Source organism: Xiphophorus couchianus, unplaced genomic scaffold (assembly GCF_001444195.1).
Source record: "Xiphophorus couchianus unplaced genomic scaffold, X_couchianus-1.0 Scaffold1000129, whole genome shotgun sequence".
Taxonomy (NCBI): domain Eukaryota; kingdom Metazoa; phylum Chordata; class Actinopteri; order Cyprinodontiformes; family Poeciliidae; genus Xiphophorus; species Xiphophorus couchianus.
The window spans coordinates 23,392-38,659 of record NW_020963042.1 but is presented as its reverse complement, the minus strand read 5'-3'; the positions used below and the strand labels follow the sequence as shown (position 1 = coordinate 38,659).

General features: G+C 38.6%; 1 protein-coding gene across 1 annotated transcript; it reads right to left on the bottom strand.

Moving 5' to 3' along the window:
- Window positions 1-2,351: 2,351 nt before the first annotated feature.
- LOC114141504 (uncharacterized) lies at window positions 2,352-15,206 on the bottom strand (the record flags this gene model as incomplete). Its single annotated transcript, XM_028012048.1, has 23 exons — window positions 15,039-15,206; window positions 14,862-14,897; window positions 13,368-13,520; window positions 13,119-13,289; window positions 12,995-13,030; window positions 12,758-12,898; window positions 12,167-12,337; window positions 11,111-11,152; window positions 10,853-10,993; window positions 10,560-10,730; window positions 9,129-9,173; window positions 8,872-9,012; window positions 8,579-8,749; window positions 7,533-7,577; window positions 7,275-7,415; window positions 6,982-7,152; window positions 5,557-5,601; window positions 5,299-5,439; window positions 5,006-5,176; window positions 3,952-3,993; window positions 3,695-3,835; window positions 3,402-3,572; window positions 2,352-2,396 (listed from the first exon to the last, which is right to left on the bottom strand). Coding segments are annotated over exons 9-23 (1,684 nt in total), but the record flags the coding sequence as incomplete, so codon positions are not given.
- Between the last annotated feature and the right edge of the window lie 62 nt (window positions 15,207-15,268).

Here is a 15,268-nt window from a genome sequence, read left to right as displayed (position 1 = left end):
GCAGCAGTGGTATTAGTCGTGGGGGCAGCGGTGGTATTAGTCATGGGGCAGCGGTGGTAGTCGTGGGGGCATGGGTGGTAGTCGAGGGTGCAGCGGTGGTAGTCGTGGGGGCAACGGTGGTAGTCGTGGGGGCAGGGGTGGTAAGCCATGGAGGCAGCGGTGGTAGTCGTTGGGGGCAGCGGTGGTAGTCGTGGGGGCAGCGGTGGTAGTCGTAGGGGGTAGTCATGGGGGCAGCGGTGGTAGTCGTGGGAACAGCGGTGGTAGTCGTTGGGGCAGCGGTGGTAGTCGTTGGGGCAGCGGTGGTAGTCGTTGGGGCAGCGTGGTAGTCCGGGTGGGAGCGGTGGTAGTCGTGGGGACAGCGGTGGTAGTTCGTTGGGGCAGCGGTGGTAGTCGTGGGGGCAGCGGTTGTAGTCGTGGGGGCAGCGGTGGTAGTCGTGGGGGGAGCGGTGGTAGTCGGGGGGGGGGCGGTTGTAGTCGTGGGGGCAGCGGTGGTAGTCGTGGGGGGCAGCGGTGGGTAGTCGTCATTGGGGCAGTGGTAGTAGTCGTGGGGGCAGCGGTAGTAGTCGTGGGGGTAGCGGTGGTAGTAGTCATTGGGGCAGCGGTAGTAGTCGTGGGAGCAGCGGTGGTAGTTGTGGGGGGCAGCGGTAGTAGTTGTGGGGGCAGCGGTGGTAGTTGTGGGGGCAGCGGTGGTAGTCGTGGGGGGAGCGGTGGTAGTCGTGGGGGCAGCGGTGGTAGTCGTGGGGGCAGCGGTGGTAGTCGTGGGGGCAGCGGTGGTAGTCGTGGGGGCAGCGGTGGTAGTCGTCATTGGGGCAGTGGTAGTAGTCGTGGGGGCAGCGGTAGTAGTCGTGGGGGTAGCGGTGGTAGTAGTCATTGGGGCAGCGGTAGTAGTCGTGGGAGCAGCGGTGGTAGTTGTGGGGGCAGCGGTAGTAGTTGTGGGGGCAGCGGTGGTAGTTGTGGGGGCAGCGGTGGTAGTCGTCATTGGGGCAGCGGTAGTAGTCGTGGGGGCAGCAGTGGTAGTCGTCATTGGGGCAGCGGTAGTAGTCGTGGGGGCAGCGGTCATAGTCGTGGGGGCAGCGGTGGTAGTAGTCATTGGGGCAGCGGTAGTAGTCGTGGGAGCAGCGGTGGTAGTCGTTGGGGCAGCGGTGGTAGTCGTGGGGGCAGCGGTGGTAGTTGTGGGGGCAGCCGTAGTAGTTGTGGGGGCAGCGGTGGTAGTTGTGGGGGCAGCGGTGGTAGTTGTGGGGGAAGCCGTAGTAGTTGTGGGGGCAGCAGTGGTAGTTGTGGGGGGAGTGGTGGTAGTTGTGGGGGCAGCGGTGGTAGTTGTGGGGGCAGAGGTGGTAGTTGTGGGGGCAGGGTTTGTGGTCTGGATGGTCACAGTTGCACCTGAAAAATTAACAGCTTAGACAAGTTTGATGCATCATTTGTTGAACTGAAGTCCACTGATTGCATAAAACAGACAAATACAAGGAAATGCTAAAAGTAGATGAGCAGTCATTCATCAATACCTTTATGTTACATTGAAAATAAATTCTAAATTCCAAAGATTTTTTCTCCTCTTAAATTCTCTGGTGTATTTTCTGAGAATTCACAACTGTCGCCATGATCTTTGTTTAATGACTACATTTAAATCAGAAATGTCTTATTGGGTTGTTCTTGTGACCATTTGTCTCTGAAATGTCAGAGTTGCAACATGATGGCAGGATAATGACATAGAATGAGATTTTTTTTTTAAAAAAAAAGTAGAATAATGTGCCTCAGATTTTTAAATTCTGTGTTATCCTTTGAATCACATAAAATGATCTCTATTCTGTTGAAAATATTTAGGTCCACACTCCCATCATATGGAGATATAGTTTACTTTTTTAGCTGCTTTATCTTAACTAACAAAATCTCCTACATCTGCAGCCTACATTTCACTGGGAGATGCAGAGCAAGTGACTTGGATAATTCCTTATGTACTTGTCACATGTGTTGTTCCGTTTGTGGCACTGGATGTTGAACCTAATGGAGAAAAAGTATTTGAACTAACCACACAGCTAATTTAATAATGTGAAGAGTTTACCAAGATAGCTTGACTGGATGTATGAATGACATGAAGGTGACTCAAGATATCTTGTTCTAGCTAGGGACAATACAGCAATCATTATAAAACAGTGTTTCTAATTTAAAAGAAACAACTGCTCTAATCTTAATTCTTTTGTTTTTAACAAAGGTCTTCTTAAAGCTGACTGGTGGATCTGTAAAGGCACAAATGAAAGATGAAATAAAGAACAAAAAGGATGAATATCAATGTAACCCTTTCAACTATGTACTGTTGAGTGACTGATCAACATGAACCATGCTTTCAGTCTTACTTGTTGGTTGTGGAGTTGTTGTGGTGATTGGACATGCAGTAAAGTCTGTAAAGATGAAGACAGAAAAGGAGTAAGTGCTTGACACAAATCCATTCTCTGACATTCCTGAGGAAAATGGTTTTGCTCTCACTCTCAGTTAGCTCCAGTAGAACAAGGCCTCCCATCAATAACATGAGTTTCAACTTTCCAAGTTATAAATATTTACTGAAAAGCATTCATTGTCAGAATTGAAACTTAAAAACCAACAGGTAGCAAACCAATTTTCAATATCCAATATGGCTGCCACATATAACCACCTGCTTTTGGCATCAGTAATTGTTTGTATGCCTTTAAGTCAGTCAAAAATATTAACATATCTGTGAAATGTTAAAAAATCAGAACTGAGAGAAAAAACAATGCAATTAGCTTAAATTGCTCCATCTTGTTAGCCTTGTTAAACACAGTTAGCAAACCCTGCTGGTTTTCCATCTGGCTTTTAAGCTAAGTGATAAATTAGTTGAAGCCTATGCTTTTATCCTACAGGTATTTGTTTTATCCAATTTCATTGTAATACTTGAAAAGCAGGTGGCGCTATTTTTAAATGTGTATGCTTATCTAATGGTGAAATATAAGAAGTACTGATGCAGAAATGTATTTTGATTGGACATTAAAGTCAAGTAAATCAAAGTATAAGAAGAATTATTCAGAGAAACAATGAAATGATGATAAAGGATGGTATTGAGAAAGATTTCAATTATATAAGTGACTTTTAATTTTAAAAAAATCATTTGCTTCAGGTAAGAAAAGGCACCATTTGTTCCTCTGTCCATTAATAAGTAAGAGACAATACTGGACAGGAAGCCAGTCTATGACAGAGAAAACAACCATAAACACACAAGGTTGAAAGAGAACAACAGGCATTCCTCTCCACATTTGGGAAATGTATTAAAATGATCTCAGAATGTTTTTTTGTACAATTCTGACCAGTTGTTTCTTGATTCATGGACATTACATGATACAGAACGATTTACCCTAAAATGTCAACCCAACAAACTCTCCAGATAAACTCACTGTATTGATCCTCAGCCTGGCAGTACTGTCCACCAGCAGGAATGCCTCTGATGCATCCACATGTGTCACCACTGATGTTGTCACATGATCCATATGTTACACACTGGTCACATGGAAAACGATATTGATCCTCACATCTGCACTGGTAATCACCACTGATTGGAGAGCAGACTGCAGACAAAACAAAGGAAATATTTCATCAGTTTCACAAGATGCAGCAATTTGTTTTATTGAAATTGGTTCAAAAGTCTCTGTTAAAACCTCAGAATCCACTGAATCCTGTTTAGCCCTACCTGTAGTAATGTTAACATCAGAGATTCGTAAGTTCCTGTTCATGCTGATGGTGTTGTTGATGTTCCTCAGCTTTTCTACAACTGTAACATCTGTGGAGTTCAGCTCAATGGAAAGCAGGTACTGATGGAAGACTGGTGGACCTGTAGAGGCACAAATGAAAGAAGAAATGAAGAACAAAAAGATGATTACCAATGTAACCCTTTCAACTATGTACTGTTGAGTGACTGATCAACATGAACCTTGCTTTCAGTCTTACTTGTTGGTTGTGGATTTGTTGTGATTGGACATGCAGTAAAGTCTGTAAAGATGAAGACAGAAAAGGAGTAAGTGCTTGACACAAATCCATTCTCTGACATTCCTGAGGAAAATGGTTTTGCTCTCACTCTCAGTTAGCTCCAGTAGAACAAGGCCTCCCATCAATAACCTGAGTTTCAACGTTCCATGTTATAAATATTTATTGAAAAGCATTCAATGTCAGAATTCCATCTAAAAAGTCACAGGTAGCCGATTTAACTCATTTTCTAAATCCAATATGGCTGCCATACATAATGACTGCAAAAATTGCAGTTATGTGTTTTTGGCATATGTTATTTGTATGCCATTAAATAAGTCAAATATATTCACATAACTGTGCTAAATTAATGTACAATCAGAAATAAACAATTCTATTAGCTTAAATTGCTTCTTCTGGTTAGTTGGTCACTATAGTTAGAACAACCTGCTAGTTTTCCATCTGGCTTTAAGGCTAGCTGTTTAATTAGTTGAAGCCTGTCCTTTAATCCTACAAGTATTTGTATTATCCAATAATATTGCAACACTTTAATAGCAGGTGGTGTTGTTAATAGATGTATAAACGTATCTAACCGTAAATATCAGATACTGATGCAGAAATTTAGTTTGATTTGGCATTAAGTTCCTGTTACCTAAAGAACTAAAAGTGCTCATTTGCTATGAAAAAATGAAAAGATGATAAAGAATGGTATTTAGGAAGAATTCAAATGCATTAAAGAAGCTAAATTTTCAATAAGTTTGATGGTACTAGACAGCAAACCAGTCTATGAGAGTTTAAACCATCAGACACAGACCAAGCTTCAAGAAAAAATGCAGACAACAGTCAGGATCCAAGAACTTTATTTCTTCAAATATTTAAAGATTAGATTTTTCTCAATGATGTTAAATGTATAAAAATGATCTCTTTGTACTTTGTTTCATGCAAGTCTGACCTGTTGTTTCTTGATTCATGGACATTACATGATACAGAAAGATTTACCCTAAAATGTCAACCCAACAAACTCTCCAGATAAACTCACTGTATTGATCCTCAGCCTGGCAGTACTGTCCACCAGCAGGAATGCCTCTGATGCATCCACATGTGTCACCAGTGATGTTGTCACATGATCCATATGTTACACACTGGTCACATGGAAAACGATATTGATCCTCACATCTGCACTGGTAATCACCACTGATTGGAGAGCAGACTGCAGACAACACAAAGGAAATATTTCATCAGTTTCACTAGATGCAGCAATTTGTTTTATTGAAATTGGTTCAAATGTCTCTGTTAAAACCTCAGAATCCACTGAAAACTGTTTAGCTCTACCTGTAGTAATGTTAACATCAGAGATTCGTAAGTTACTGTTCATGCTGATGGTGTTGTTGATGTTCCTCAGCTTTTCTACAACTGTAACATCTGTGGAGTTCAGCTCAATGGAAAGCAGGTACTGATGGAAGACTGGTGGACCTGTAGAGGCACAAATGAAAGAAGAAATGAAGAACAAAAAGGATGATTACCAATGTAACCCTTTCAACTATGTACTGTTGAGTGACTGAGCAACATGAACCATGCTTTCAGTCTTACTTGTTGGTTGTGGATTTGTTGTGATGATTGGACATGCAGTAAAGTCTGGAAAAGGAGAAAAGGAGTAAGTGCTTGACACAAATCCATTCTCTGACATTCCTGAGGAAAATGGTTTTGCTCTCACTCTCAGTTAGCTTCAGTAGAACAAGGCCTCCCATCAATAACCTGAGTTTCAACTTTCCAAGTTGTAAATATCTATTGAAGTGAAACTTAAAAACCAACAGGTAGCAAGCCAATTTTCAACATTCAATATGGCTGCCACACATTACCACCTGCTTTTGGCACCAGTTATTGTTTGTATGCCTTTACATCAGTCAACAACATAAACATACTGTAGCTGAACAATGTTAAAAAATCAAAACTGAGAAATAAAACAATGCAATTAGCTCAAATTGCTCCATCTTGTTAGCCTTTTTTAACACAGTTAGCAAACCCTGCTGGTTTTTTCCATCTGGCTTTTAAGCTAAGTGATAAATTAGTTGAAGCCTATGCTTTTATCCTGCAGGTATTTGTTTTATCCAATTTCATTGCAATACTTTAAAAGCAGGTGGCGCTATTTTTAAATGTACAGTACAGACCAAAAGTTTGGACACACCTTTTTAATTCAATGACTTTCCTTTATTTTCATGACTATTGACATTGTAGATTCACACTGAAGGCATCAAAACTACGAATAACACATGTGGAAATATGCACTAAACAAAAAAGTGTAAAAACAACTGAAAATACCCCTTATATTCTAGTTTCTTCAAAGTAGCAACCTTTTGCTGTGATTACTGCTTTGCACACACTCTGCATTTTCTTGATGAGCTTCAAGAGGTCGTCACCTGAAATGGTTTTCACTTCATAGGTCAACCTGTCCTGTCAGGTTAATAAGTGGGATTTCTTGCCTTATACATAGTCATGGCAATAAAGAAAACCCATTGAATTAGAAGGTGTGTCCAAACCTTTGGTCTGTACTGTATGTGCTTATCTAACAGTGAAATATAAGAGGTACTGATGCAGAAACATATTTTCATTGGACATTAAAGACGTGTAAATCAAAGTATAAGAATAATTATTCAGAGAAACAATGAAATGATGATAAAGGATGGTATTGAGAAAGATTTCAATTATATAAGTGATTTTTAATAAAAAATTATTTGCTACAGGTAGGAAAAGGCACCATTTGTTCCTCTGTCCATTAATAAGTAAGAGACAATACTGGACAGGAAGCCAGTCTATGACAGAGAAAACAACCATAAACACACAAGGTTGAAAGAGAACAACAGGCATTCCTCTCCACATTTGGGAAATGTATTAAAATGATCTCAGAATGTTTTTTTGTACAATTCTGACCAGTTGTTTCTTGATTCATGGACATTACATGATACAGAAAGATTTACCCTAAAATGTCAACCCAACAAACTCTCCAGATAAACTCACTGTATTGATCCTCAGCCTGGCAGTACTGTCCACCAGCAGGAATGCCTCTGATGCATCCACATGTGTCACCACTGATGTTGTCACATGATCCATATGTTACACACTGGTCACATGGAAAACGATATTGATCCTCACATCTGCACTGGTAATCACCACTGATTGGAGAGCAGACTGCAGACAAAACAAAGGAAATATTTCATCAGTTTCACAAGATGCAGCAATTTGTTTTATTGAAATTGGTTCAAATGTCTCTGTTAAAACCTCAGAATCCACTGAAAACTGTTTAGCTCTACCTGTAGTAATGTTAACATCAGAGATTCGTAAGTTCCTGTTCATGCTGATGGTGTTGTTGATGTTCCTCAGCTTTTCTACAACTGTAACATCTGTGGAGTTCAGCTCAATGGAAAGCAGGTACTGATGGAAGACTGGTGGACCTGTAGAGGCACAAATGAAAGAAGAAATGAAGAACAAAAAGGATGATTACCAATGTAACCCTTTCAACTATGTACTGTTGAGTGACTGAGCAACATGAACCATGCTTTCAGTCTTACTTGTTGGTTGTGGAGTTGTTGTGATGATTGGACATGCAGTAAAGTCTGTAAAGATGAAGACAGAAAAGGAGTAAGTGCTTGACACAAATCCATTCTCTGACATTCCTGAGGAAAATGGTTTTGCTCTCACTCTCAGTTAGCTTCAGTAGAACAAGGCCTCCCATCAATAACCTGAGTTTCAATGTTCCAAGTTATAAATATTTACTGAAAAGCATTCATTGTCAGAATTGAAACTTAAAAACCAACAGGTAGCAAACCAATTTTCAATATCCAATATGGCTGCCACACATAACCACCTGCTATTGGCATCAGTAATTGTTTGTATGCCTTTAAGTCAGTCAAAATATTAACATATCTGAACAATGTTAAAAAATCAGAACTGAGAGAAAAAACAATGCAATTAGCTTAAATTGCTCCATCTTGTTAGCCTTGTTTGACACAGTTAGCAAACCCTGCTGGTTTTCCATCTGGCTTTTAAGCTAAGTGATAAATTAGTTGAAGCCTATGCTTTTATCCTACAGGTATTTGTTTTATCCAATTTTATTGCAATACTTTAAAAGCAGGTGGCGCTATTTTTAAATGTGTATGCTTATCGAATGGTGAAATATAAGAGGTACTGATGCAGAAATGTATTTTGACTGGACATTAAAGTCGAGTAAATCAAAGTATAAGAATAATTATTCAGAGAAACAATGAAATGATGATAAAGGATGGTATTGAGAAAGATTTCAATTATATAAGTGATTTTTAATAAAAAATTATTTGCTACAGGTAGGAAAAGGCACCATTTGTTCCTCTGTCCATTAATAAGTAAGAGACAATACTGGACAGGAAGCCAGTCTATGACAGAGAAAACAACCATAAACACACAAGGTTGAAAGAGAACAACAGGCATTCCTCTCCACATTTGGGAAATGTATTAAAATTGATCTCAGAATGTTTTTTTGTACAATTCTGACCAGTTGTTTCTTGATTCATGGACATTACATGATACAGAAAGATTTACCCTAAAATGTCAACCCAACAAACTCTCCAGATAAACTCACTGTATTGATCCTCAGCCTGGCAGTACTGTCCACCAGCAGGAATGCCTCTGATGCATCCACATGTGTCACCAGTGATGTTGTCACATGATCCATATGTTACACACTGGTCACATGGAAAACGATACTGATCCTCACATCTGCACTGGTAATCACCACTGATTGGAGAGCAGACTGCAGACAAAACAAAGGAAATATTTCATCAGTTTCACAAGATGCAGCAATTTGTTTTATTGAAATTGGTTCAAATGTCTCTGTTAAAACCTCAGAATCCACTGAAAACTGTTTAGCTCTACCTGTAGTAATGTTAACATCAGAGATTCGTAAGTTCCTGTTCATGCTGATGGTGTTGTTGATGTTCCTCAGCTTTTCTACAACTGTAACATCTGTGGAGTTCAGCTCAATGGAAAGCAGGTACTGATGGAAGACTGGTGGACCTGTAGAGGCACAAATGAAAGAAGAAATGAAGAACAAAAAGATGATTACCAATGTAACCCTTTCAACTATGTACTGTTGAGTGACTGATCAACATGAACCATGCTTTCAGTCTTACTTGTTGGTTGTGGAGTTGTTGTGATGATTGGACATGCAGTAAAGTCTGTAAAGATGAAGACAGAAAAGGAGTAAGTGCTTGACACAAATCCATTCTCTGACATTCCTGAGGAAAATGGTTTTGCTCTCACTCTCAGTTAGCTTCAGTAGAACAAGGCCTCCCATCAATAACCTGAGTTTCAACTTTCCAAGTTGTAAATATCTATTGAAGTGAAACTTAAAAACCAACAGGTAGCAAGCCAATTTTCAACATTCAATATGGCTGCCACACATTACCACCTGCTTTTGGCACCAGTTATTGTTTGTATGCCTTTACATCAGTCAACAACATAAATATACTGTAGCTGAACAATGTTAAAAAATCAAAACTGAGAAATAAAACAATGCAATTAGCTCAAATTGCTCCATCTTGTTAGCCTTTTTTAACACAGTTAGCAAACCCTGCTGGTTTTTCCATCTGGCTTTTAAGCTAAGTGATAAATTAGTTGAAGCCTATGCTTTTATCCTGCAGGTATTTGTTTTATCCAATTTCATTGCAATACTTTAAAAGCAGGTGGCGCTATTTTTAAATGTACAGTACAGACCAAAAGTTTGGACACACCTTTTTAATTCAATGAGTTTCCTTTATTTTCATGACTATTGACATTGTAGATTCACACTGAAGGCATCAAAACTACGAATAACACATGTGGAAATACGCACTAAACAAAAAAGTGTAAAAACAACTGAAAATACCCCTTATATTCTAGTTTCTTCAAAGTAGCAACCTTTTGCTGTGATTACTGCTTTGCACACACTCTGCATTTTCTTGATGAGCTTCAACAGGTCGTCACCTGAAATGGTTTTCACTTCATAGGTCAACCTGTCCTGTCAGGTTAATAAGTGGGATTTCTTGCCTTATACATAGTCATGGCAATAAAGAAAACCCATTGAATTAGAAGGTGTGTCCAAACCTTTGGTCTGTACTGTATGTGCTTATCTAACAGTGAAATATAAGAGGTACTGATGCAGAAACATATTTTCATTGGACATTAAAGACGTGTAAATCAAAGTATAAGAATAATTATTCAGAGAAACAATGAAATGATGATAAAGGATGGTATTGAGAAAGATTTCAATTATATAAGTGATTTTTAATAAAAAATTATTTGCTACAAGTAGGAAAAGGCACCATTTGTTCCTCTGTCCATTAATAAGTAAGAGACAATACTGGACAGGAAGCCAGTCTATGACAGAGAAAACAACCATAAACACACAAGGTTGAAAGAGAACAACAGGCATTCCTCTCCACATTTGGGAAATGTATTAAAAATGATCTCAGAATGTTTTTTTGTACAATTCTGACCAGTTGTTTCTTGATTCATGGACATTACATGATACAGAAAGATTTACCCTAAAATGTCAACCCAACAAACTCTCCAGATAAACTCACTGTATTGATCCTCAGCCTGGCAGTACTGTCCATCAGCAGGAATGCCTCTGATGCATCCACATGTGTCACCACTGATGTTGTCACATGATCCATATGTTACACACTGGCCACATGGAAAACGATATTGATCCTCACATCTGCACTGGTAATCACCACTGATTGGAGAGCAGACTGCAGACAAAACAAAGGAAATATTTCATCAGTTTCACAAGATGCAGCAATTTGTTTTATTGAAATTGGTTCAAATGTCTCTGTTAAACCCTCAGAATCCACTGAAAACTGTTTAGCTCTACCTGTAGTAATGTTAACATCAGAGATTCGTAAGTTCCTGTTCATGCTGATGGTGTTGTTGATGTTCCTCAGCTTTTCTACAACTGTAACATCTGTGGAGTTCAGCTCAATGGAAAGCAGGTACTGATGGAAGACTGGTGGACCTGTAGAGGCACAAATGAAAGATGAAATGAAGAACAAAAAGGATGATTACCAATGTAACCCTTTCAACTATGTACTGTTGAGTGACTGATCAACATGAACCAGGCTTTCAGTCTTACTTGTTGGTTGTGGAGTTGTTGTGATTGGACATGCAGTAAAGTCTGTAAAGATGAAGACAGAAAAGGAGTAAGTGCTTGACACAAATCCATTCTCTGACATTCCTGAGGAAAATGGTTTTGCTCTCACTCTCAGTTAGCTCCAGTAGAACAAGGCCTCCCATCAATAACCTGAGTTTCACCGTTCCAAGTTATAAATATTTATTGAAAAGCATTCAATGTCAGAATTCCATCTAAAAAGTCACAGGTAGCCGATTTAACTCATTTTCTAAATCCAATATGGCTGCCATACATAATGACTGCAAAAATTGCAGTTATGTGTTTTTGGCATATGTTATTTGTATGCCATTAAATAAGTCAAATATATTCACATAACTGTGCTAAATTAATGTACAATCAGAAATAAACAATGCTATTAGCTTAAATTGCTTCTTCTGGTTAGTTGGTCACTATAGTTAGAACAACCTGCTAGTTTTCCATCTGGCTTTAAGGCTAGCTGTTTAATTAGTTGAAGCCTGTCCTTTAATCCTACAAGTATTTGTATTATCCAATAATATTGCAACACTTTAATAGCAGGTGGTGTTGTTAATAGATGTATAAACTTATCTAACCGTCAATATCAGAGATACTGATGCAGAAATTTAGTTTGATTTGGCATTAAGTTCCTGTTACCTAAACAACTAAAAGTACTCATTTGCTATGAAATAATGAAATGATGATAAAGAATGGTATTTAGGAAGAATTCAAATGCATTAAAGAAGCTAAATTTTCAATAAGTTTGATGGAACTAGACAGCAAACCAGTCTATGAGAGTTTAAACCATCAGACACAGACCAAGCTTCCAGGAAAAATGCTGACAACAGTCAGGATCCAAGAACTTTATTTCTTCAAATATTTAAAGATTAGATTTTCCTCATTGGTGTTAAATGTGTAAAAATTATCTCTTTGTACTTTGTTTCATGCAAGTCTGACCAGTTGTTTCTTGATTCATGGACATTACATGATACAGAAAGATTTACCCTAAAATGTCAACCCAACAAACTCTCCAGATAAACTCACTGTATTGATCCTCAGCCTGGCAGTACTGTCCACCAGCAGGAATGCCTCTGATGCATCCACATGTGTCACCAGTGATGTTGTCACATGATCCATATGTTACACACTGGTCACATGGAAAACGATATTGATCCTCACATCTGCACTGGTAATCACCACTGATTGGAGAGCAGACTGCAGACAAAACACATTTGTTATGTAAAGACAAATGTTTAAAACTTTGAGTTAAAAAAATTCTCTATTGAAGTATTTTCTCCTTTGGGAAACAATATTAAATATACATTTTCAAGTATGAAACAATGCAACAATGTCTAAAAATTAGTTAAACTTGTTTTCTGTTTTTTTTTAACGAAATGATCAAACATGACGAAAACCTTGTCCATGTTGATGAAAGGACATCTCAGGGAAAACCAAACTATGAAAAAAAATGTGTGACTTATAGTCAAAAAATTGCAATATCTGTTACAATGGCACCATTATTTAAAGAATTGTAATTTGACTTATTGCTATGAAAAAATGATTGGTATTTGCTTGTATAATAAATGCATACATGCACAACAGATAATAAATCCAGTAAGAATTAGAGATTATTACCTGTAGAGATGTTAACATCAGAGATCTGTATGTTGCTGTTGATGCTGACTGGATAGCTGATGTTTCTCAGCTCTGCTACAACTTCATCATCTGCAGCCTTCAGCTCGATAGATATCACATATTCATAGACAGGCGGAGGAGCTGCAGAGAAAAATAAATAAATAAACACCAAACAAGAAACGTTCCTGATTTACGTTTCCTGTTACATGTTTGTAAGATGTTAAATAAATATCTTACATGGGGCAAGTGTAGTAGCAGGACATGATGTAAAGTCTGTAAAAAAAATATATGTATATAAGATGATATAAAGAATGTTATAAGAAGTGACAAAAAGAAATGTGAACATATTTAATCTACTGACTGTATTGATCCTCAGCCTGGCAGTACTGTCCATCAGCAGGAATGCCACTGATGCATCCACATGTGTCACCAGTGATGTTGTCACATGATCCATATGTTACACACTGGTCACATGGAAAACGATACTGATCCTCACATCTGCACTGGTAATCACCACTGATTGGAGAGCAGACTGCAGGAAACAAACATTTAATAAATCAAGATTCCAATGGGGGACTTTCCAGGGTTTCCCATGATGCTCCTCTGTTACCTGTGGAGAGGTCAAGCTGTGTGACATTCACTGTTGGACTCAGGGTTAGAAAATTGCTGCCATTGCTCAGGAGGCATCTGAGGAAGTCCACTGTTGCGATGTCGGTTAGATTCAGCTCCAGATCAATCACATATTCAGTTTGAACCAGCAGCTCTGGAAGGCAGTGGAAACAGGATTTATGTTTGGTTCTTTTTATGTTTGTTAACAGACCTCAAAAGAACAAACTTGTTGCATTACAAGTTTGGTCTGATTTAGCAAAAAGTATCTAGAATCTAAAAAAAGTAACACAATTACAAAAGTCATTCAGTTCTAATGAAAGGACGCAAACAAACTTTCCCAAAAATCTCTGCAGGCCATTAGCTGGGAAGCATCACATGACCTCATGACAAACCTGTTTATCCTCAAGTTTATGAACTCTCTGACACATCGGCATTCATGCATTTTTGTAATGCTTTAAGTGAACAAAACAAAATCAAGTGCCAATTCTCCCCTTAGTGTCATAAGGGACAGAAACAGAAACGTGATATTTATACGTAGATCTGTTATAGAGAAGTACTTTTATTGGTCAGAAATTATAAAGAACGAAGCCATTTCTACATCAAATTCACATGAGTCATGTTCAATGTGTCATGGATCCTCTAACTTGAAGCCAAATGGCATTAACCTGGACATGAAAAATAACATTGAATAAATAAACGGCTCCCTGAAAGTCCCTTTCAGATCCTAGTTCACCAAGTTTGTTGCTGTTACGGTCAGTAAAATATTTATTCTGTTTTTGGCCTGGTTTCAACAAACCCGTGGCACTTTGGCAACAATATCTTGTCTTTCATCTGAAAAATAAAATATGTATATATTTTTTTACCTAAATATATATCATGATCTGTGTTTTTATTTCACTTCAGGTCTTGCCATGTCGTGCAATTATTATTGCAGTCTTCCCATATCAGTCTATTCCTTTGTATTTATTTTATTAGTTTATCCCTGTATTTTGCTTGCTCTATTGAATTTCCTTAGATTACTGTAGCGGGAAAGTCCAACTGATCTAATGTAACACCTGTTACAACACTGGAAACATTCCCAGAATGCCCACACACTGAACAATGCAAACAGCGTCCCAGGACACTGAGAAGTAGAAAAGAAAAGTGCTGGTGCTGGTACATACCGACCAGCTTAAACAATGAGGAAATGTATCCAAGATTTTCTGATAAAAACCTTCCTCACACCCAGTATTATGTTTTTCATTTCTGGTTTCTACCGGCAGTCACTCTGATACTGGCATTCATCAATTCTCAGCAACATTGCTGAAACCAGTTTGTTTTGGAAATGTGATTTATGCAAAGACAAAGACATTTTAGACAGACCTAAAATTTGAGATGAAATTTTTAAATGTATTCCTCAGTAAATTTAAATGAACACTTATTGACAATCCCACACCTTTCCTGTCTATGATGTGTTTTTGTTTTAGCTTGTGGCCATGCTGCATTTCGATCTTACCTGGAGTGCGTGTTGTAGCAGGACATGATGTAAGGTCTGTAAAGAAAATAATTCATAAGCACATTATAAATGAAGCTCATGAAGCAGCAAAATTAAAACAAGTGAGTTTTTCTTTTTAGCAGGTCAACACAGTAAAAACAAATAATGGGATTTGAAGATTATATTTAATCTACTGACTGTATTGATCCTCAGCCTGGCAGTACTGTCCATTAGCAGGAATGCCACTGATGCATCCACATGTGTCACCAGTGATGTTGTCACATGATCCATATGTTACACACTGGTCACATGGAAAACGATACTGATCCTCACATCTGCACTGGTAATCACCACTGATTGGAGAACAAACTGCAGGACACAAATATTTAATGAATCAAGATTCCAATGGGGGACTTTCCAGCATTTCC